Below are 23848 nucleotides of genomic sequence, written 5' to 3' on the forward strand. Positions count from 1 at the left end.
GTGCCACCATTCATCTTATCGAAAAGGTGATTTGAAGAAACACATGCTGATTCACACTGGAGAAAAACCTTTTTCATGTTCTGAGTGCAATAATTCATTTTCTCAAAAGGGAAATTTAAAGAGCCACATGCTGACTCACACTGGAGAAAAACCTTTTTCTTGTCCTGAGTGCTATTATCCATGTTCTAAAAAGGGCTCTTTAAAGAGCCACATGCTGACTCACACTGGAGAAAAACCTTTTTCATGTTCTGAGTGCAATTATTCATTTTCTCATAAGTGCAATTTAAAGAGTCATATGCTGATTCACACTGGAGAAAAACCTTTTTCATGTTCTAAGTGCAATTGTTCATTTTTTCGAAAGGGCAATTTAAAGAGCCACATGCTGACTCACACTGGAGAAAAACCTTTTTCATGTTCTGAGTGCAATTATTCATTTTCTCATAAGTGCAATTTAAAGAGTCATATGCTGATTCACACTGGAGAAAAACCTTTTTCATGTTCTAAGTGCAATTGTTCATTTTTTCGAAAGGGCAATTTAAAGAGCCACATGCTGACTCACACTGGAGAAAAACCTTTTTCATGTTCTTAGTGCAATTATTTATTTTCTCAAAAGGGCAGTTTAAAGAGTCATATGCTGATTCACACCGGAGAAAAACCTTTTTCATGTTGTAAGTGCAATTATTCATTTTATCGAAAGGGCAATTTAAAGAGCCACATGCTAACTCACACTGGAGAAAAACCTTTTACATGTTCTGAGTGCAATTGTTCATTTTCTCATAAGGGCAGTTTAAAGAGTCATATGCTGATTCACACTGGAGAAAAACCTTTTACATGTTCTGAGTGCAATTGTTCATTTTCTCATAAGGGCACTTTAAAGAGCCACATGCTGATTCACAGTAAGGAAAAACATTTTTCTTGTACCGAGTGCCACCATTCATCTTCTCAAAAGAGAGATTTGAAGAAACACACAGTTGATTCACAAAGGAGAATAATTTTTTCATGTTCCTTGTACACCAATTTTTCTTCTAAAAGATGGGTCTGGGATATGCCACCTTACACTGTAGAAAAACTTTTTTTTTGTTTGGAATGCAACTATTCATGATCTTAAAAGGGAAAGAGAAATAAACGCGAATTCATAGTTAATAAATATTATTTTGCAAAGAGTTTCCTGTTTTCAAAATTAGTATGATTTATGTTTAGTTTGAATTGTGAATCCTTCTGTTTTACTTCAATTCATTCTGATTCGCATGGTAAAAAATACGATTTGATTTCTTTTAAAACTAAATTTACAAATTATATTTTAAAATATTTCTCCACCATACTGCCATTATAAATATTTAAAAAAATTATAGACGTGTGTACAGTAAATAATCAATTTAAATATTTTAATAATTTTTGTTCCCGGATGTTTAAAGATAATTGTAATCCAACACCTCCCACATAAATATTCACATTGTATATTATGAAAAAAAATTGGACGTAGAAGTATGTCGGAAATATCATAAGAATAAACATTAATTACGTGAATACAACCAACTTTAGTAGACACACGAAAATAAAAATAATAAATTAATATTCTTTAAATAATTCTATACGTATCGTCTTTTTTCTACAATAAAACATTAATTGATTTCGAAATATAGTTATTTTATTTTGTGTAGTTTCTTTTTAAATTTTGAAAAAGTATTTAATTTTTAGTTAGAATAAAACTATACCGTTGGTAGTTGCGCTTTCTTTTAAATTTTTGAACGTAATATTGTACTAAAAACATATATTTCATGTTATTTTATTATTCATTATTATGAAATATTGAATTATCTATCTTTCGCACTTTTCAGAATTTTATTTTTTCTTTGAATAAAATTATTATCAATAAAATCCTGAGACGCGTTATGTGACGAAAATCCCCCAATTTGTCTTTTTATTTACGCTCTTACAAATTGATACAATACATATTTTTTACAAAAAATATTTTACATAAATATTATTAAAAAATTAGAAATAATTATGGCCAAAAACTTATTTTTGAAAGTATTTTCTTATTTTTTTTATTGTTGATACATTATTTTACAATATTTCATATTCTAATTCAGTAATGTTGGCCTCACTGGGTTGTTTACCCGTGCTGAGGCCCCCATTTTATAATATAAGAATTTATACATTTAAAAGAAAAAAAAACAACATTAAAATAAAGATAAATTTAAACTAAAAATAAAGATTAAAATATAATTATCACACTAAAAGAAAAATATTAAAAGAGAATGTAAATCGGCATTTATAATGATTTATGTGTTTGTGCGTGTTGCGTGTTTTATATATTTTTTTGGGTTGTGTGTATATGTTTTATTCTTCTATGTTATAGAATTTTGGTAATTTTGTATTTTTTGCTCTTTAATCCATTTTTTTTTGTGCTTGAATTTATTTTTATTTTCCTCAATTTTTGTTTCAAGTGGAAGACTGTTGAATGCTTTAATAGCGTGGTATTTATGGTGTCTTTGTCCAAAGGTAGTGTTTACCGTCGGAGTTTTTATGTTTTCTTTGTACGCTTGTCTGACCGGTCTATTAGTGATATTGTGTTTGTTGGGGTTTGTTTTTTTGGTCGAAAATGTAGTTTAGTAGTGTTTTAACATATAATTGGCGTATATCAAGTACGTCACAGCTTTTAAATATTTGGTCTGTGTCGGTTAGCTTATGTTTTTTGAGTATAACCTTTAATATCGTTTTCTGTGCGATTTCTATTTGAGCGATAGCTGCGTTTGTTGCTCCTCCCCAAGCAATTATTCCATATTCTATTATTGATTGGCATAGTGCAAAATATATTGTTTTCAATTGTTTTATTTTATATATGTTTCTTATATTTAGGAAAATGTGTATTGTTCTGAGGAGTCTATTTGTGATTTGTTTGATGTGATGTGTCCATCTAAGATTATGGTCAATTACGATTCCTAGATACTTTATTTTTTCTATTTTATTCTATCACTTTGCTTAAATTTTTTTATTTGTACTTCGCGAAATTCTATGTTCAATGGTCGTCTGTTTGCGGCCCTCTTTAAATACTTACGATTAAAAACTTCATCAGAAAACGACACGACATCAAACATATTTCTGGAAGATATATTTTGAAAAAAAAAGATTAGTGAAATTTAATTTACATTCTCGTACTTTACAATGTATGGTTGTCTGAACGAACCAATGTTATTCAGTCGGATTTATTAAATATTATTTTATAACATTGGCGGTCATTTTGTGTTGTTTATTTTCCACGGTAAAGAATCAACTAAGAATTTATTTTTATTATGAAGCAAATTGTGTTCCATCGGAAAGTGTAATTATATTAAATCATATTTTTATGTAAATAGGTAATATTTAAGTGACCGATTCAACCGTAAATACCGAGGTAGTTATAAACAATAATATCATTAACACCCAGCGTTGCGCGAGTTACAAACATTCAACATTACCTAGGATACACGGTTGTACGGTGGACGATGAGTAATGTTGTACAATGTTGTAGGATGATTTTATAGGAACACATTTGTTACACAGGCTGTCCGGGGGTTAAGGTTCGCTAACTTCAGGGGGTTATTCTATATGATTTTAAAATAAAAAAGAAAAACTTTTTTTAAATTCCAATGCTGTAAGGTAGTTTTTAGGTTTAATACTTGTATAACCCAGCAATATAAGCACTCTGGATGATTCCTGACGTCATCCATATCTTATCAAAACGCATTTCCTTAAGAGATTGACATCTAGATGACGTCAACTAATGTGAATTGCCTTGACACCACTTAACCCTTTCACACCCGCATTATTGTTTCCACACATATAAAATATGTAATGCTTGGTAATACCTCAGAAAATTATTTGAAAATTTTTGACATTTAATTTTTTTTTTTTTTTAGAAATTTTTCCATGTTGATTTGGATTGACATTGGGCGTCAGAGGGTATTTTTTTAAATAGTAACGTAAAATAAACATAACACAAAAGTAATACAAATAACTGTTTCATGTCAAAAATGCACATTGACAATGTAGTGATAATCTCTAAGGTACAAACAAATAACATTTTAACTAAAATTTATTCATAAATAAAGAAATAATCCAGGATAATAAATCTTTAAAAATTCGCCATACTAGTCGAAAACATATCCGTCACTACCGGTGTTAATTTGAATGAACATTGAAATTCATTCACAATATTCTGGGAAATGACTGTGAACAGTGAATTGAACTGATGTTATTATTATAGAACATATCTTAATGCGTTAAAATATTTGTAATTCGAGCATACAATATTGGTATCTCACCTTAAATTAAGTAATCAATGACGCCAGAAATTCTATGAAACTCACAATCAGCAGATGTCAAAATATCTATCGTTGTTGTGGCGGGAATAAGGATTTCAACCGAGCGGAAAAAATATACGCCACAGAAAAGACTACAAACTATAAGAAAACGAAAACATGGCTTTTCTAAAAAGCTACAGTTACAGTAAAAAAATTCACAATGTTCATGTTAATTTGAATTAACACTGGGGCTGAAAGGGTTAACCGTTGAAATTGTGGTGCTTTTCTGTCTTTTTACTTTGTAGGTACAAGATACTTGTATGTAGGTAAAAGCTTTTAAACTTTAACGAAAGTTGGGCTGCCTGGTGAATCATGTTTGTACGCAGAGTAGATGAAATCGATTAAAGTAGTTTCCATCTTACCTTTTAATGTAGTTTTGGAAGCGTTATTAGTTTCAAACTCATTTGTTGTAATATTGTTGTGTGTCGAACAATAAGTCTTGATCGAATTTGTTTGAATCAGGTGTTAGACAACAATACTACCTCAAAACTATTGGTAATGGAAAACTATTGGAAAATTGCACTTTTATAATTTAAAATCATTTTTTAATATGAAGAAGAATTGGAACTGATTTGTTATGGTACTACCGTTAAGAACTTCATTGCAATCTCTCTTTCTTTTACGCTTGTTGTTATGAGGAAGCGGGAGATGTTACAGAGGAGTTATCAGTGGTTTGTTTTTATTTACTAGTATGTGTCATGTTGATTGAAATAAAGATGGTTATGTTTCACAGAATCTATTGTTTATTGAATTTATTGTAACATTATTAACACAACACTAAGTCAGAAGATACATAAGCGTATCGCGTTCGCAAGCAGCTAGCCGAACCAGTTCCCAACAGTGAATGGTGGGCGCTCAGAAGGTAAGTAGAACGCTGCTTTCGTTGGGGATACCATACGGGAAAAATAATATTGTTGCTACAAAATGCGCGCGTCGTGACTACCTATAACCTTTATTATTAAGATACGACATGGCAGATACGTATTTAGGAAATATTTTTTAAATGAGTCAAATACTTATGTATTGTAAAATGAGGCGTATGTGATGATTGAAGAAAGGAATGCACGGCGAATCTATGACATGGAATAGAGTGATAAGCGAAGCCGATTATCCTCGAGGAAGACATGGTACTATCAGAATCAAAACATATGTATGCTAAAATGAGACGTATGTACAGTAGCGTGTGTCGCTCTCCATAGAGAGAAAAAAAATTGCCTTATTTTTAAACGCCTGGGGTCTCAAAAGTTGCGTATGATCTGTAGCTATTTAGAAAACGTAAAAATAAATTAAATTGGTGTTCACTATTAGCTCGCTAAAATGGCCGGAAGTTTTGAAAAAAAATTGATTTCGTGATTTGGGAAAAAAATAAAACAATGGGTCCATATTTTATATTTTGCAGCACACTTAGTTTTATTTCCATAAGTGCAGTACAAAGAACGAAAAATAAATATTTTTTTATACAAATGTGATGTATTTGTTAAAAATATAAAAGGGGAAAATAACACTTTTTATGGTTAAAATCAAGATACTAAACAATAACGTGCAACAACATTTTTGACCAAAATACAACGAATAAAAAATAATGGATGCTCAAAATTGAATGATAACATATTGTTAAAACAGTAATTACTTAAAATCTTGCTTAGAATTAAAATTTGGCATTATGTTTCTTGAATGTTGCTTGGCGTAAATATAACCTTTTCTAGCATTGTAACCAGCAACAGAAGAAGACGCCTCTGTGGTCAACTTCACACACCTTTCCACTGATTGTGTGTGGCAAAGGAAATTTAGGAAAATCGAACCTTTTTACATTTCCTTCATCACACAATTTAAGTAATTCGTCCGTTTTTACGTTGCTCAGGAGTGGAGGTTCTGTCAGAATTAAATCTGTGGCCTGCTAGTCAATTAATTCTATGTAGCTATTGCAGTTGAAATTAATTTTTGAAATTATGAACTCTCTCACTCCTGAAGTTTGAAGGGCCCTATATTTAATGATCCATCTACATCCTAGCTACCTTATACATTTATTGTCATCGGTTAACATTGATAGAATAATGTTTTCCGGGTGTGCAAAATAGGCGTTCCTCTGAATCACGGGGTCGACAATAGCTTTCAATTCTGCTGAAAGATATCTGGAAATGCTAACCATTTTCCAGGGATTACGGGCTCCATCTATACAAGAACTATTGCACTTTACGATAAACCATATTGGAGCATATACTCTCACAATAAAGGTGGCCAATATCTGCAAATTTTCTGTTGGGTTTTCCGTTGCAACATATAGCCGTAATATTCTGTTTGTAGTTGTTAGCCACCTGGCATGAGACATTTTCCCTGGTTGTTTCCTTGCCAAATCTACAGTTATCATACCTTTTGACACAGCCAGACACATTATATAAATAATTTTGGTCCGTGTTTAATTTTTCTGTTATATTTTCCGGTATGGATGATTGAATGAGAACAAACCGAATAATTTTAATGTTCTCACAATTTTTTAAGTTTCTTCCGATTGGTCCCGAGAAAGCTACAGGTCCGCTAGTCGGTCCATCTAATGAAGATAGCAGATGTCGCAATGGTAGTTCATTGGCGTGCAGCTGGCAGATAAGCCATTGCAATGGCTTTCCAAGTCTCTGTTCCATTCTTGAAATGATTCCATTTTTCCGGCCAGTGTTTGTATTTGTTCCGTCACAACCAACTGCAACAATTTTCTCCATTTGACGATTTTCCTCTTCCAAAAGAGAACATATGGCGTTCTCACTGTCTTTAGCAGTACCAAATGATGGCGTAGCGTGTCCGAGATACACTGATCCTGGCTCCTGTACAAGCGTTATGTGTTCTTCAACTTTTATTCGTCGATAAAATTTACTTCCTTTCTTGATAATAAACATTGTTTTGTCCTTGCGCCCATCGAAAAATAAACCTTCGATATTTGTCAATTTACGGCTATTTAATAACATATCTCTAGTTTGCTTTCTAGCTCTTCGTAATCTACTATGATCTATAACGGAAGACGGACCAACTTCATTTACATCTTGTAAAACCGCAGAAGCAATGGCAGCTGCTGCTTTGTGTGATACGCCGTATTGATCACAAATTTGAGATAACTTCGTCAAGGGATTCTTCATCTTCGAATATTGTATATTTCGAGGAGATAATGTATCATGAGCCACTGCAGATTGATGATCTTCACTTAGCGCTGGTTCCTCATCAGAATCTGAAAAACTGTTGGAAAGAAGCGGAAGAAGAGTAGATGGTTTTTCTAAAGGCTTATTATTTGACGGCCGGCGTGGTCTAGTGGTATACGCTTTTGACTACAGATCCGAAGGTCGCGGGTTCGAACCCGGCGTGCGCAAATAAATTTTATTTGATTAATTTGTGTTATTTCACAATTAATTAATTTAAAATAATATATAGTATATTTGCGGCACGTTCCAGAGTGGAAGATACTCTCAGTATCGCCCTGGTGTAAGACCACCATTCAGAATTGAAACGTTGCTTGAAATGGCTTTAGCCGTGTTTGGTGACCAGATCTGAATAGCCAGGTACTTCCCCACCTTCCTCTTCCCCATCTCCCTCCCCTCCCCAATACCCTCAGCCTCACAACATACCCCAATTGGGGATGCCATAGTCTCACTGGCTCCAGACGGGAGCAGTTGGGACTCTTGTGCGGTAATACTGTAAAAAAAAAAAAAAAAAAAAAATATAAGACTTATTCGGATTTACAATCCTTTGCGCCCTTGTATATTTTTTACGAAGTTATTGCGTAGTGTTGAAATCGATATACACCATTATCATTAATCTTTGACTACGTTGATAAGTCCAATAATTGAAAATTAAAGCAAACTAAATGGCAATGGAAAACGTTTTAGTGGATTTTTATCATTTTTTTTTAATTTCGGTATTCTTGTAGATTTACTTGAATTAATAAAATTGATTTTTTAATTTAATTTTTGTCAACTATACGCAGTTTTTAATAATAAACAAACGTTAAAAGGTTAAATTATTGTGAAGAAAATATTAATAACCATTATTTAAAAATACATGTTTTAGGTTTTTTTTCTGTTTTTCAATGCATTTTAGCGAGCTAATAACCATTATTTAAAAAATAATTTTAAATGTAGTTCTCATTTTCTTTGTAAGACGCAACTTTTGAGATATCAGGCGTTTCTGAATTCAAAAGTTGAAATAATTGACACACCCTAATGTACAGGGCTGTTTTGAAATGGAAAAGATTAATAAAGAGACAGATAATTATTGTAAAAAGGAGCGGATAAACGAAGCAACGAGCGTAATGAGAGTATATGACGTCTACGTGAATACTTAAAAAAGGCTGGGACGCCTGCTGACGATGATCAAGTGAATCCAATACTTTCCAATTCTTAACAAAAATATTATTTTCACCTTACCAAGGTTAAACGTAAATAACGTTATAATCTACAATTTCATGGATGGCGATAATTTATTGATTTTATGAAAATGTACTTTTTGTAAGTTATACTTAAAATATTGAAAAGAATCATCCATTACCCGAGCAATACCGAGTACACGTCAGCTAGTCAATGATATAAAATAACGTTTTTGTTTGGGAAATAATTGAACCAATTTGACTAAAAAGGCGAAAAACAGTATGTGATCTACAAAGAAACTCAAGTGAAAGTTTTTTTCCAGATTTTATATTTTTTCATAAAGATATTGGAACAATCTCGTTTACATTCTCGTTTTATCCTCCGGCAACTAGCTCAGAATTATACTCAAATATATTGCTGTTTTATACTTACCTACTTATGTACTCAGTTATAGGTTCTGCCAGGGTCGCATGTGAGGAATAACAGTGAGGAATAACAGAAACCACTTATAAATATCACTTACAATGTTGACAGTTATGAATAAAATAAATCAATATTTTCATTATTGATCAGCATGATAAGTGTGTTCTTAGCGATAGCTACGCAGTTGTTCCTCCCTTTCCAACTGCTTGAGCTCGGCTTCGTACACGGCCGAATTAATAATCGATTTTATTTTCAACTGGTCTATCTTTGACAATTTTTTTACCGTCTTACATATGCCCAGAAAAAAAGTGATCTATTTCGTCCAGATCTTGTTTTTTATTGCCTTATTTCCTGGGAATTTCTCATCATTCCAATAATTTCCGCCACAGTTCCATCGGGACTCGCATTCCTTTTGCACGCCCCATTGGTCGTGGGCATCATGGTAAGATCAAGACTTTTGCGCCATCGCTTTCCCCGCTTGTCCACATTTTTTTATTGCGCCTTTCAATCGCACTATTGTAGCAATTGCGCAACTTACTCCAGTCGTCTTTACACTGGTCAACTGAAACAATCATATTTTTTTACTACCTACAGATTTTTGGCTACGGAAAATTCATTTCGATCTATAGGATTCAGCTATCGCATAGGATTTTCCACTGTGAACAATATAGAAAAAGTTTGTAAAGCCATATGGAAACACCTCGGACCGAAGGTAATGCCTAGCCAACAACAGAAATGGGGAAAAAAATAGCGAATCATTTTACAAACTTCTGGAATTTTTCTAATTGCATCGGTGCTCTAATGGTAAACATATCAATTTTATTTGTCCAATAAATTGCTGTTTAGACTACTGGAATTATAAAGGTCCATTTTCCACAGTATTGATGACCTTAGTAGATTCTAATTATAAATTTATAACGGTAGACGTTTGCTCATATGGAAAAAACAGTGATGGAGGAATTTTTGAAAAATCTTCAGTAGGTAAATTAATCAAAATAAGTTAAAATACCACCTGAACCAAACAATAAACAACAAACAACCACTGGTAACAGGATCAGGAGGTAGATATACAGGAGGTTATACTCGTAGTGGGTGATGAGGCGTTCCCGCTAAAAACTTTTTTAATGAGAATTTCCTCTGAGTTTTGTAGGAATGCAGGTTTAAGTCGATCTATGGAGACTCGTTTAAATTTACCATTGACTAAATCAGTTGGTAACTTTAGTGTTCTTCCGTGCGTAATTTCAGCGGGTGAGCATTTTATGTCTTTACGGACGATCTAAAACTAAATAATATGAGTGGGAGATTTTCTGAACAGACGTGTTATCACGCGCCATCAGAGAGGCTTAAAGGGTCCTGTGCCATATTTAGAATATACCATTAGCTTGTGGGTGGTAGGCGGTGGTTCGGTTATGTTTGAGTCCAAACTTTCGAGTGAAGCTCCTGAAAAGAAACGATTCAAACTGTCGTCCCTGGTCCGTGGTGTTTGTTTATGGGAAACAGAAAGCGAAAAATGCTGCTTGTGTTGTGATGGAGGACTTGGCCGGCCGAAAATTAAATATTCTAAGCCCTAGAAGGACACAAGAGCGATGTCAACTTAGCCACAGGAGTGAAATTAGGGGCTCTACGAAGGAATTTATTTTATAAAGGCGTAAAAAATATTATATCGATAACTCTTTTCTCATGGGATTCGACATTGCCTTCCTTTTTAAAAAACGATTAAGATTTTCAGGTATTTTGGGCTCCGGCCCAGAGGGAACTCCTTAATTAAATACTTGTTGGATTTCCCATAGTCAACAGTTTCCTTTCCGGGAGTATGGACGCTAATGGACGACGGTACACACTTTCGCCAAAGGAGTATGGACGGCTATGGACGACAGGGGTTGCATATTCATAATCGATTTATATTCTGTAAAAATGCATCGTATTGCTATCTATGGGCATATTACTGTTACTTTATACCAATTTTAAACATTTTACATCATTATCAACAAAGATATTGGCTGTTATTTATTTTGCATACCATCATAAAATTTAATTCAAAAATATATTTTTTTTATTTTTGTAAAAAAAACTCACTCGCCAGAGCACGGCCAGCATTACATAACTTACTCCCGGAAAGGTTAAGTATCTGCTAGTCCTATAATATGTACACAACGCAAATGTAATAAATTTATCATGTACCTAAAATGCCAGGTTCAGGGAAATTATATTAATTGTCTTTGACTTCATTCTTGTCTATGCATAACGATTACATTTGGCGACACGTGCTTTCGTCACCGACAGCCGTTTCTTCCTGTTTCCAAACTCTGTGTAACCCGCGTATCGTTATCATCCCTTGTGATAGTTATTGGTAAGTACTACTGCTTATATTCAACGCTATTCATTTTGGAATCGGCCGTTATTGCAGTTTGGTTAGGGATTCATTTGTCAACAGCGGAACATTTAAACTGTCAATTTGACGTCTTCCTATTATAAGGTAAGTATTTCGAAGGCATTTATTAAAATAAACCCAAATAATAAAAATACGAAATGGCTGCAGAATACTAAATAAATATAGAGTCATCCGACGATAAACGAAGATTCTCTCAACCGTTGTCATAACTTCAAGGTCGAGTCACACAGTCGATACAGTCAAAATTTATATCATTATTTTCAAATATGTATTTAAGCTACGAAAGGTGAAATCAAATATTAAAATGAGAGTTAAATTTTAACTATGTTCTGTTTCAGGTATATTTGTTCTGGCCAAAACCAGTTTCCAAACGCTACTACAGCAGTACCATGGATCTACTAAATCCAGACTATGTTTTCATCAAGACGGAACCAGGGCCCCAGGAAGAAGGCGGAGGTGAAATGCTGTATACGGATATTGATTGCGACCTCTCAGATGTAAAGAAGGAATGCTTGCAATATACGGAGAGTACTCGGACAGTCAGTAAGTTGCATGGCATACGTATAAAATGTTGAATTTTAAATTCGGGTGTTCGGAATCCATGTCCGTTTGGAAATGTCGTGTTAACAGGACATATTTTCGTTCTGTTCGTAAAAGTTTATTTGATATTTATTTTAAAATGTACATTTACAGAAAACTGCTAAATTACTACACTCTTTATAACTTATATATCGGTCACGGTCATGATTAATGTTCGAACATCAATATCAGTTCGCAGTTCAGTACTCTGTACTGAAGATGCTCAAGATTAAATGGTTTTTCCTTCCTCAAGCATCCATCTGACGATCTGATGTGCACATCTGGAGTCATTTTTTTTCTCAAAATTATCCTGTGTCCTCTCTAAATTCACGATTTTCATTGTTTATAAAGGCATTCTCAATTCTTGAAGAATAATTTAAAGCTTTTTAAAAAAAAAATGCATTACCGATTTGTTTTTTTCAGGTAGCGTTTATGTGGAGGCCGATACCATCAAGGCGGAAGTTACGCAACTAGAAGAAGATGTAGGGGGCTTTTCTTATACGGAAATTGACATAGACCTGCCTGATTTTAAAAACGAATGCTTAAAACACGTTGAAACTTTTTCCCAGAAAGCAGGTACAATCAATCTTCCTAGTAATATTTTAAAAATTCTTGCATAATGATTCTATCCATATAATTTTTCCAATTTGTCTACAGACCTGAAGATGCATCTCGCGGAAAAGCTATTCGCATGTCCCCATAGTAACTACTCCTGTTCCGACTGCAACTATTCATGTTCTCAAAAGAGCAATTTAAAGAGCCACATGCTGAATCACAGTGGACAAACACCTTTATCATGTTCCGAGTACAACTATTCGTCTTCAGGAAAACAAGATTTTAAGAAACACATGCTGATCCTCCGTGGAGAAAAACCTTTTTCATGTTCTGAGTGCAATTATTCATTTTCTCATAAGGGAAATTTAAAGACCCATATGCTGATTCACACTGGAGAAAAACCTTTTTCATGTTCCGAGTGTAACTATTTATGTTCTCAAAAAAACCATCTGACTACCCACATGCTGATTCACACTGGAGAAAAACCTTTTTCATGTTCAGAGTGCAAATTTTCATTTTCTCATAAGTGCAATTTAAAGAGCCACATGCTGACTCACACAGGAGAAAAACCCTTTTCCTGTTCTGAGTGCAATTTTTCATTTTCTCAAAAGTGCAATTTAAAGAGCCACATGCTGACTCACACAGGAGAAAAACCCTTTTCATGTTCTGAGTGCAATTATTCATTTTCTCAAAAGAGCACTTTAAAGAGGCACATGCTGATTCACACTGGAGATAAACCTTTTTCATGTTCTGAGTGCAACTTTTCATTTTCTTTAAAGAGCAATATAAAGAGACACATGATGACTCACACAGGAGAAAAACCCTTTTCATGTTCTAAGTGCAATTATTCATCTTCTCGAAAAGGAGATTTGAATAGACACATGCTGATTCATGAAAGACAATAATTCTTTCATGTTCTTTGTCCTCCTAATTTTTCTGCTCAAAAATGGGTCTGACGCGCCATATGCTAGCTTACAGTTAAGAAAAACTTTTTTTTCTTGGAGTGCAATTATTCATGATCTTAAAAGGGAGAGAGAAATACATGCGAATTTATCGTAAATAATTATTATTTTGCAAAGAGTTTTCTGTTTTCAAAATAAGTATGAATTTTAAGTCTTTGAATTGTGAATCCTTCTGTTGTCCTTCAATTCATTCTGGTTCGCATGGTAAAAGAATCGATTTGATTTTTTTTAACTGTGGTAACAAATTATATTTTAAAATATTCTTCCGCTATACTTCCATTATGAATATTAAAAAAAATATATACGTGTGTACAGTAAATAATTTATTTAAAAATTTTCGGCTCGGTAGAACTCCTAGCAGGGCCTAATACGCCTAAATTTTTAATGAGAGAGCTAGGTATAATGTTAGTAGCCGAACAATAACAAATGGTAATATTTTACTGTCTGAGAATGACAAATTCTTGTTATCTCATTTTTAACAGATTTTTTTAATATTACAGGATTTTGGAATAGCGATATCAATGATTTAAGTATTTTTTTTTAATTTTGTCATGTAAAACTATATCGGGTCTACTTTTACTAATATTTTTTATTCCTGGATGTATTAAGATTAGTTCAGTCCCACACCTCCCACATAAATATTCACATTGTATATAATGAAAAAAAAATTGAATGTAGAAGTACGTCGGAAAGTTTATAAAAATAAACATTATTTTTGTGAATAAATCATTTAAGAAATGCAAGAAGTCTAAAAACAAACAACAATTACGTGAATAAATTGAACTTTACTAGACACAAGAAAATCAAAAAATATATATTATGTTTCCAATACAAAAATTACGCGTCTGGATCGACGTATAAACATTTAATAAATGATTTAGTCCAACATTACACATACACTTTTCGGAAAAACTGTATTGTAATGAAACATCCCAAACGTCCCAAAGTAGGCAAATAGTTACACGCCCAGGAGTGTTACTCGTTATTCTATGGTTCCAGTACAATTCGTTTGGGGAACAAAATGAGTAAAACCTCAAATCCAGCCGAAAAGTTGTGATTTTAAATCGAGTTCTAGACGTATCAACTATTTATTTGATCAAATTGATACAATAATTTTAATATTTATTTGATCAAATTGATACAATTTATTTTATAAGCAATAATTATTCGCCTGAAACACTCATCCACATTGAAAAATCTCCTGATAAAAGTTACATGACGCCAACGGGACTTGAACACGTGTCCTTTCGATTTCCGGTCGACAGCTCTGACCACTTAGCTATGGCGGCTTATCTCTTATCCGCGAAATAATTCAATATATACTAGTGTTTAATTCAACAATTACTGCTTGTTACATTTTTTCTTTGGAGATTTTTCAATGTGGATGAGTGTTTCAGGCGAATAATTATTGCTTATAAAATAATTGTTACCCTTTGTGCTATGCATAAAAAATCTTGTCTTAAACATTAGTTTAACAAAAAAAATAGTAATTGATACAAAATATGTTTTTAACACAAATATTTTACATAAACATTATTGAAAAATAAGAATTAAATATGACCAAAAACTTATTTTTAAAAGTATTTTATTCTAATCACTTTGCTCTTATTTTTTATTTGTATTTGCTGTGAGAGACACGTGCTCTTAACACGCCATTATTCCCGAAGTTCTATGCTCAATGGTCGTCTGTTTGCGGCCCTTTGTCAATCACATTTTAAGGCGAATGCTATATCACAATTTTGATTAATCTTTTTTACGAGTTGGTGTACATTATGAATACCAAAAAAGATGCTTTAGATAAATTGAAGGATTTCCTATCGTTTCGCTTGAGTAGAATACAAACAAAAAATAAATTACTCAATAAAAAATATTTTTTTCAATAGAAATGTATGAACGCGTAAAGCAAAAAAAAATACAGTATTGTAGCTAAGATTATCTGTGACAGTTTCACTTGATTAACTTTATTGCTTTCTTTTAAAATTATTTACAAAATAAATAAAAACCAGTTTAGTGCTTGAAATCGAACGTTTCTAGACTCCGTTTGTCAAGCGATTGTAATGCCTATTACATACAATATAAGGTATACCTAAAATATACGCACTTTTGGCTTGTAACTTCCTCTAAAAGATATGGGGCCGAAAAATACTTACGATTAAAACTTCATCAGAAAACGACACGACCTCAAAAATATTTCTGGAAGATATATTTTGGAAAAAAAAAACAAAGATTAGTGAAATTTAATTTACATTCTCGTACTTTACAATGTATGGTTGTCTGAACGAACCAATGTTATTCAGTCGGATGTATTAAATATTATTTTATAACATTGGCGGTCATTTTGTGTTGTTTATTTTTCACAGTAAAGAACCAACTAAAAATTTATGTTTTATTCTAAAGAAAATTATGTTCCATCGGTATGTGTAATTATATTTTCATATTATTATGTAAATAGGTAATATTTAAGTGACCGATTCAACCGTAAATACCGAGGTAGTTATAAACAATAATATCATTAACACCTAGCGCTGCGCGAGTTACAAACATTCAACATTACCTAGTATACACAGTTGTACGGTGGACGATGAGTAATGTTGTAGATTGATTTTATAGGAACACATTTGTTACACAGGCTGTCCGGGGGTTAAGTTCGGTTAGGTCAAAAAAAGTTACTCTTCTTTTTTACTTCTACCATCCTGTAGAATCACCTCGCGAAGTTAGCACACTTTACCTCCTGACACCCTGTGTAAATTGTGTTAGTTAATAAACAGTGTACGAATTAATTTTGCTCAAAATTCTGCCTCAGTTTAGGTTCGCCTAGTAACTATTACTTGTGCTGGTGAGAAGTGAGGCAGCTTATGTTCAAATTTTTATTTAATTTTTTATATTGGTACAAAATTTTTTACATTTCAAAGTTATCAAATAATGTTGGCCTCACTGGGTGACTTACCCGTGCTGAGGCCTTCATTTTATATCATAAAAATAGAATCTTCTTAATACATTTAAAGAGAAAATAAAACATTTAAAATATAACCTTGTGTGTTTGTGAGTGATGTGTGTTTTTTATTGGTTTTCTGTTTACGTGTAGGTTTTTTTTATTTATTTTATGCTATTAAATTTTGGTAATATTGTCTTTTTTGTTCTTTAATCCATTTTGTAATGTTGTGTGTGAATTTATTTTTGTTTTCCTCTATTTTAATTTCAAGTGTTACACTGTTGAATGCTTTTATAGCATGGTATTGGTAGTGTCTTTGTCCAAAGCTTGAATTTACTGTCGGAGTTTGTATGTTTTTTTTGTACGCTTGTCTAACTGGTCTGTTAGTGATATTTTGTGTATGTTGAAAAAAATTTTTTTGGTCAAAACTGTAGTTTAGTAGTGTTTCAACGTATAATTGGCGTATATCTAGTACGTCACAACTGTTGAATATTTGGTCTCTATCAATCAGTCTCTGTTTTTTTTAGTATTACCTTTAAGATTTACAATTCGCATAGCAAAACTCTTCCACAACATAAACACTCTATATCCCCTTTACACCTCATATATTCCCCCGCACTTGGAACACTATACACCGATCTGGGGCCTTAGCATGAGAATCGATCGAACTTAACGATATCGGATTGCTAAGCGTATCTACCGACCATTTTATAACGACTTCCCTAGCATGAGAATGCTATTGATAACTCTAACGACATCGATAAGGCAATAAATACAAATCGATATACGCTGGCAATACTGGGACGGAATTGTCTATGAATTGAATAGACGTCAAACGTCAGATTTCAAGCGTGACCATTTTAACCGCCGTGTTTGTTTTAATATTTTACGATGTCGCAAGCAATGGTAGCTGGGTAAGTTATTTATTTATCTTTTTATGTGAAAGAATTTCCATTATTATCAAAGAGATATACTTACATTCTATTGTGTCAAAATTTTGAAGTTATTTTTACTAATATTTCAATCATACGCAGTATTTTAAGATATTCAAAATGCTGATATTATGATTTCAGGAAGAGAGTAAGGTCGACGACCAGTCAAATGGATTTGTTAACCAGCTATATGGCTGACCATTCGGAGATCGCGGCTGGAAGGTTTGTGGGACCTCAGGGTTCCCAAAAAAATAAGGAGATGTGGCGTAATTTGGCGGAACAACTGGCAGAATTGGGTCCTCCTAAGTCAGCCGAGCAGTGGAAAACAGTGAGTATTTGTACCTACCTATACAAACTGGTTGCAGCAAACTTTGCTGACCTTCTAATATAATCTATCATCGAGACACTTGATATAAGACCGTAAATCACTTTTAACCTGACATTATTTTTACATTTTACAGACATGGCGTGACTTAAAATGCAAATCGCGCGCCCAAAACGCCGATGCCAAGCGAGCTGCCCTCACGACTGGAAACACTGCCGAGATACCGGTGTTAACTGACCTGACACAGAAGGTCATCAACATCATCGGCAGAGCCAGTTCTGAGGGCAGCGGACTTCCAGAAAGCTGTATAGGAGATGGACCTGAACTCATAATGCAGGATGTTGAGGTCACTAATGTCTTAAAATGTTAATATAATATATTCTGTCAAAATTTAGTTGATCTTTCATTATCAATGAAAATTATTTGTGTGTTTTACAGTATTCCGATGAAGTTGGAGAAGGGCCCACAGATTTGCAGACGGCGCAGTTAGCTTCCCCTTCTCGCCCGAGCAAGAAGAGGAAGCTAACTGACAAGCCAGATGTGGGGGTTCGGATGGTGATGGCGCAGGAGGCTAGCAACAAATCATCCAAGGAGCTTGTGGGAGCTATTAATAATTTCTCCAATATTTTTAAGGTATTTCCTATTTCTCTTCGAATCACTCCCAAATACAGCGCTACACGTGTAAGTTGCCAGATTAAAATATAAAGAAATAGCGTCAATTCATGTTTAAATTCATTCAATTTATAAGTGTGAGTAAGTTCAACTTATAAGTGTGGCACTGTACTTTTAAATTAGAATTAAATCTTAGTAGAACAAAATAAAATGCCCAGCTTTGACTTATTTCATTTATTTATTGTACTATTCCCAATGTACTATTTTTCCATTTTGCGCGGTGGAGTTTTTATTGATCTGTTTGTTTAGATATTCTTTGTGTTAAAAAAATTTAATAAACATGTAAAATCCAGCTTGGCGAGAAATTCAAAATGAATAAATTAATTTATAATCTTCCTTTTAGTATGTCGACTACCTATTGTTATTTAAATTAAATTAATGAGTTGTTATTTATCATTTCAGAGTTCAATGGATCGATTTGCTGACATTTTTGAGGTATTTCCTGTTCCTTTTTGTAATTATTTGTCAGGGCACCCCGAGACCGGGCAAGATACAGTGTCTACATAGACATGGTGCTTTTCTGGTCTCGTCTCACTGGCACTAATAACTAATTTACTATAGAAGGTAAATTAAGTTAGTAAATTAATGAATTATCATCTCTTGTTTCAGAGATACACGGCAGTGGAACGTGAAAGGGTTTGTTTACTCCAACGACAGTTGGCGAGGTATTTATTTGCTATACATCTATACAGGCTTTTAAAAACATTTAATGTACAAAACTGAACAAATTAAATTAAATATTGCATTATTTAATATGTCACTTGAGAGATTGCGAAGTATGTTCACAAGGGATGGAACACGATTATTAACAATTGTCCTTGGAGAGGCAAGCAGTCCAGCTAGGAGGTACGATGAAAGTAGAATGAATAAGATCTCTAATAAAACATTTCTAATTCTAGACAAACTCAACCATCGAAACAACGGTCAACATCATTTGCCAACTCGCCCAACTATACGTTGCAGTTGGAGTCAGAGGATGAATACGATTAGTACTATTGAAGTTCTTTTTGTGAAATATTGCATGCAGCGCTTTGCATATATGTATATTTGATTAGAAGCATTTCTTCAAACTCTTGCAATGTCTCTGTGAGGCGTGAATTGTTTTTACAATGTAGGTACATACAGTACAATGTTTTAAAGTACTATTGAAGTTCTTTTTGTGAAATATTGCATGCAGCGCTTTGCATATATGAATATGTACTTGATTAGTAGCAGTTCTTCAAACTCTCGCAACGTCTCTGTGAGGCGTGAATTGTTTTTACAATGTAGGTACATACAATACAATGTTTTAAAGTACTATTGAAGTTCTTTTTGTGAAATATTGCATGCAGCGCTTTGCATATATGAATATGTACTTGATTAGTAGCAGTTCTTCAAACTCTCGCAACGTCTCTGTGAGGCGTGAATTGTTTTTACAATGTAGGTACATACAGTACAATGTTTTAAAGTACTATTGAAGTTCTTTTTGTGAAATATTGCATGCAGCGCTTTGCATATATGAATATGTACTTGATTAGTAGCAGTTCTTCAAACTCTCGCAACGTCTCTGTGAGGCGTGAATTGTTTTTACAATGTAGGTACATACAGTACAATGTTTTAAAGTACTATTGAAGTTCTTTTTGTGAAATATTGCATGCAGCGCTTTGCATATATGAATATGTACTTGATTAGTAGCAGTTCTTCAAACTCTCGCAACGTCTCTGTGAGGCGTGAATTGTTTTTACAATGTAGGTACATACAGTACAATGTTTTAAAGTACTATTGAAGTTCTTTTTGTGAAATATTGCATGCAGCGCTTTGCATATATGAATATGTACTTGATTAGTAGCAGTTCTTCAAACTCTCGCAACGTCTCTGTGAGGCGTGAATTGTTTTTACAATGTAGGTACATACAGTACAATGTTTTAAAGTACTATTGAAGTTCTTTTTGTGAAATATTGCATGCAGCGCTTTGCATATATGAATATGTACTTGATTAGTAGCAGTTCTTCAAACTCTCGCAACGTCTCTGTGAGGCGTGAATTGTTTTTACAATGTAGGTACATACAGTACAATGTTTTAAAGTACTATTGAAGTTCTTTTTGTGAAATATTGCATGCAGCGCTTTGCATATATGAATATGTACTTGATTAGTAGCAGTTCTTCAAACTCTCGCAACGTCTCTGTGAGGCGTGAATTGTTTTTACAGTGTTGGTACATACAATACAGTGTTTTAAAGTACTATTGAAGTTCTTTTTGAGAAATATTGCATGCAGCGCTTTGCATATATGTATACTTGATTAGTAGCAGTTCTTCAAACTCTTGCAATGTCTCTATGAGGCGTGAATTGTTTTTACAATGTAGGTACATACGATACAATGTTTGAACATGATGAAGCACTATAAGTCAGTTTCCTTGTTTAATATATTATCATTCGTGGGAGAAGTACTTTCGCACTAGTTCGTCTCTCACTCTGCGGGCTGCAACAACCCTGCTGACATCTTCAGGCTGGTGCAGCAGCTCAACCTCTCTTAACTCTACATTATCATTATAATAGTCTGTTAATCTGAAAATAGAGAACAATTTATTAATATTTTGTACTGTTGCCTTACTTTTTTAAATGCATATAGTTCAACAAGGAAACTGACTTATAGTGCTTCATCATGTTGTATAGTATAGCACAAGTAATAATTATTTGACCAGCAGCATCGGGCTCATAATGGAGAACTCTGTCTTTCCTGAGGCAACGGAATATAGCCTTCCATGCCCCAAATAGGCGTTCTACGGAACATCTCGCCTCACAGTGCGCCTTTGTGTATCTGTATTGGGCACTCCCCTCGACTGCATTCAATATTGGTGTCATCAGATAAGGCTCGAGTGTATATCCAGAATCGCCTGATTGAAACAAAACACCCATTATAATAGGTACATATAACTACTAAGTTATGATTTTTTTGCCTTTTTTTAAAATGAGTTGTTGAAATACATACCTAGCAAGAAATATGTCCCAATTCTCTGATTGTATAGTCTGTTCATTTCAGTTTTGACTAAACTATTATTCCAAATGAATTGGTCATGGACAGTACCTGGGAAGCGTGTGTTGATGCTCAATATTTTCAACGTAGCATCGCAGACCTGTTTATCAAACATAAAAAACCTTCAATAAAATTTGAAAACAACAATCCGGCTGTTTTATTTCTGAAAAAATATTTACCACTTGAACATTCAGCGAATAAAATCCTTTGTGGTTTTTGTACTGCTCCTCGTGTCTGGAAGGGGTGACGATGGCGATGTGGGTGCAATCGATGCATCCCAGAACATGTGGAAAGTTTAATTTTTCCCTAAAACTACTCTCTACTTGCTTGCGGGCTTCATTTGTAGCCGGAAAATGTATCCATCTTCTGTACAGATGTTCTAAAACTGCTTTCATAAACAGTTTTATGCACTTGCTAACGGTAGTTTGCCCTATCGCCAAGAAGTGATCTTGGCCTACTCCACGTTGGTAGCTCCCTGTAGCAAAGAAGCTGATGGGTGCGAGTATCTGTCAACATCATAAATAATACAACTAATTAACAAACTTCACTTTTGATCATTTTAATCACTTTATTGTGAAAAATTATCATCAGCAATCGAAACAAATTTATTTATTTCACGTGGTCGTTCCAGTGGTGGATAGATTTATATTGTGTTATTGTTTTACTAAGATATCAATAATGTTTAATACTCTCACTTTAATGTATACTGGAAGTCCTAATGTATTTTTTGACACTAGAAAAGGAGTTAATTCATCAATGAGATCTCTAGCCATAATGCGAGATATTCGAAACAATTGTCTGAATTCCGTCTCTGCAAGTTCGAACGGATTCAATTGATCGCGTAAAAGACGCCTTTCAATCCTACGATCTTCCCTAACCTGCCTCCTTTCATTGAACCAGAAATTTTGCATAATGAACGACATTATTAAAAAAAATATGTATATCGACAGCCAACCAAAGTTTTAACTGACACTCAAGACCCCACGTTATATTCGGCGGGCTTTTAGCAACCGTCGGTCGGAAGTTATCCTATCGATACATTCTCATGCTCGCAATTTTAACGATACCGTCGCTACTTTGACCATAGACAAGAAATTTTAACAATCGTCGGTTGTTATATTTTGATCGTGCTAGCATATGTCGTTAAGTGCTCATTGATGACGTATTTTAACGATATCGTATTGCTATAGGGCTATATCGACTTCTCATGCTAAGGCCCCTGGACTCCTTTATACCAAGCCCATATTGAAAGAATAGAAAGAATTCAAAAGAAAAAATTTTAAACACATAAATTATAAACTAAACACACACTTCTAAAATTATATCGAATCCATTAAATTTCATAATTTTAACTCTCTCCAAACACGACGTCTAATTTTTGATCAATACTTATTGTTTAAAATCCTAAATTATGGTCTGGACTCACCAGAACTTACCAATTAAATAAATCTTCAAATTCCGTCTAGATCAACCCGATAATCTGATTTATTTTATCTACCCTCGTGTAGAACAAACATTCGAAAAATTCCCCAAATCCTCGTATATGTGCACAATATAATACAAAATTTTACAGCATTGACATTTTTGGTAATAACCTAAAGAAATATCGATATGAAGTAATGCGTACGATCGATTATTAATATGAGAGTTTGGAATGTATCGGGAGCATCTCCTATCCTCTTCCTATTTTCCTCTTCCTCTCCCCTTCCTTTAACACAAAATTAATTTTAAGATATTAAAACTTAATTCCCAATGAACTTTAGCATAAGAAACTTCTGTGGCTTGACTTCAGTTAACTTGTATATTTATATCCATCATTGTACTATATTATGTAAAAGCTGTTTTCTTCTTACAAAATATATAAATAAATAAATAAATATCGTTTTCTGTGCGATTTCTATGTATTCGATAGCTGAGTTTGTTGCTCCTCCCCTAGCAATAATTTCATATTCTATTATTGATTGGCAAGGTGCAAAATATATTTTTTTCAACTGTTTTATTTTATATATGTTTAGGAACATGTGTATTGTTTTGAGGAGTTTATTTTTGATTTGTTGTGATGTGAGGTTTTATGTTCTTTAATATTCCTACTATTATTGTCTCCTTATTACTGTGCCATTATCGATTTTTCGCAAGAATTTTTCCAGAAGTTATCGCACAATCCTCTGACACTCTGTGTAAATTGTGTAAATTAATAAGCAGTGTACGAATTTATTTTACTCAAAATTCTGCCTAAATACAGGTTCGCCTAGTGACTGGTAATGGTGCTGGGGAAAAGATGGGCACTTTTTATCCAAATTAAATATTCCTACTATTATTGTCTTCTTAAACGTATATATTGTGCCATAGTAGATGTGTTCTTTCTGCAAA

At 33.5% G+C, this 23848-nt stretch overlaps 1 protein-coding gene, 1 long non-coding RNA gene and 1 pseudogene across 2 annotated transcripts; all 3 read left to right on the plus strand.

The window, feature by feature from the left end:
• The first annotated feature begins 36 nt into the window (after positions 1–36).
• On the plus strand, positions 37–14609 carry LOC149416167 (uncharacterized; annotated as a pseudogene).
• Positions 14610–17194: 2585 nt separating this feature from the next.
• Positions 17195–19755, plus strand: LOC149416168 (uncharacterized). The gene is made up of 7 exons (XM_089642065.1): positions 17195–17449; positions 17609–17795; positions 17929–18138; positions 18231–18425; positions 18867–18899; positions 19074–19129; positions 19364–19755. Exons 1-7 carry the CDS (start codon positions 17427–17429, stop codon positions 19452–19454), a joined length of 795 nt encoding a protein of 264 aa, XP_089498191.1. The 5' UTR covers positions 17195–17426; the 3' UTR covers positions 19455–19755.
• A 1475-nt stretch (positions 19756–21230) lies between these two features.
• On the plus strand, positions 21231–21625 carry LOC149416169 (uncharacterized). Its single transcript, XR_016303656.1, has 2 exons — positions 21231–21368; positions 21485–21625. It is a non-coding gene; the product is annotated as an uncharacterized LOC149416169 (long non-coding RNA).
• The last annotated feature ends 2223 nt before the right edge of the window (positions 21626–23848 follow it).

The sequence above is a fragment of the Hesperophylax consimilis genome, chromosome 17 (assembly GCF_061612785.1).
Source record: "Hesperophylax consimilis isolate HC1 chromosome 17, BYU_Hcon_1.0, whole genome shotgun sequence".
NCBI lineage: Eukaryota > Metazoa > Arthropoda > Insecta > Trichoptera > Limnephilidae > Hesperophylax > Hesperophylax consimilis.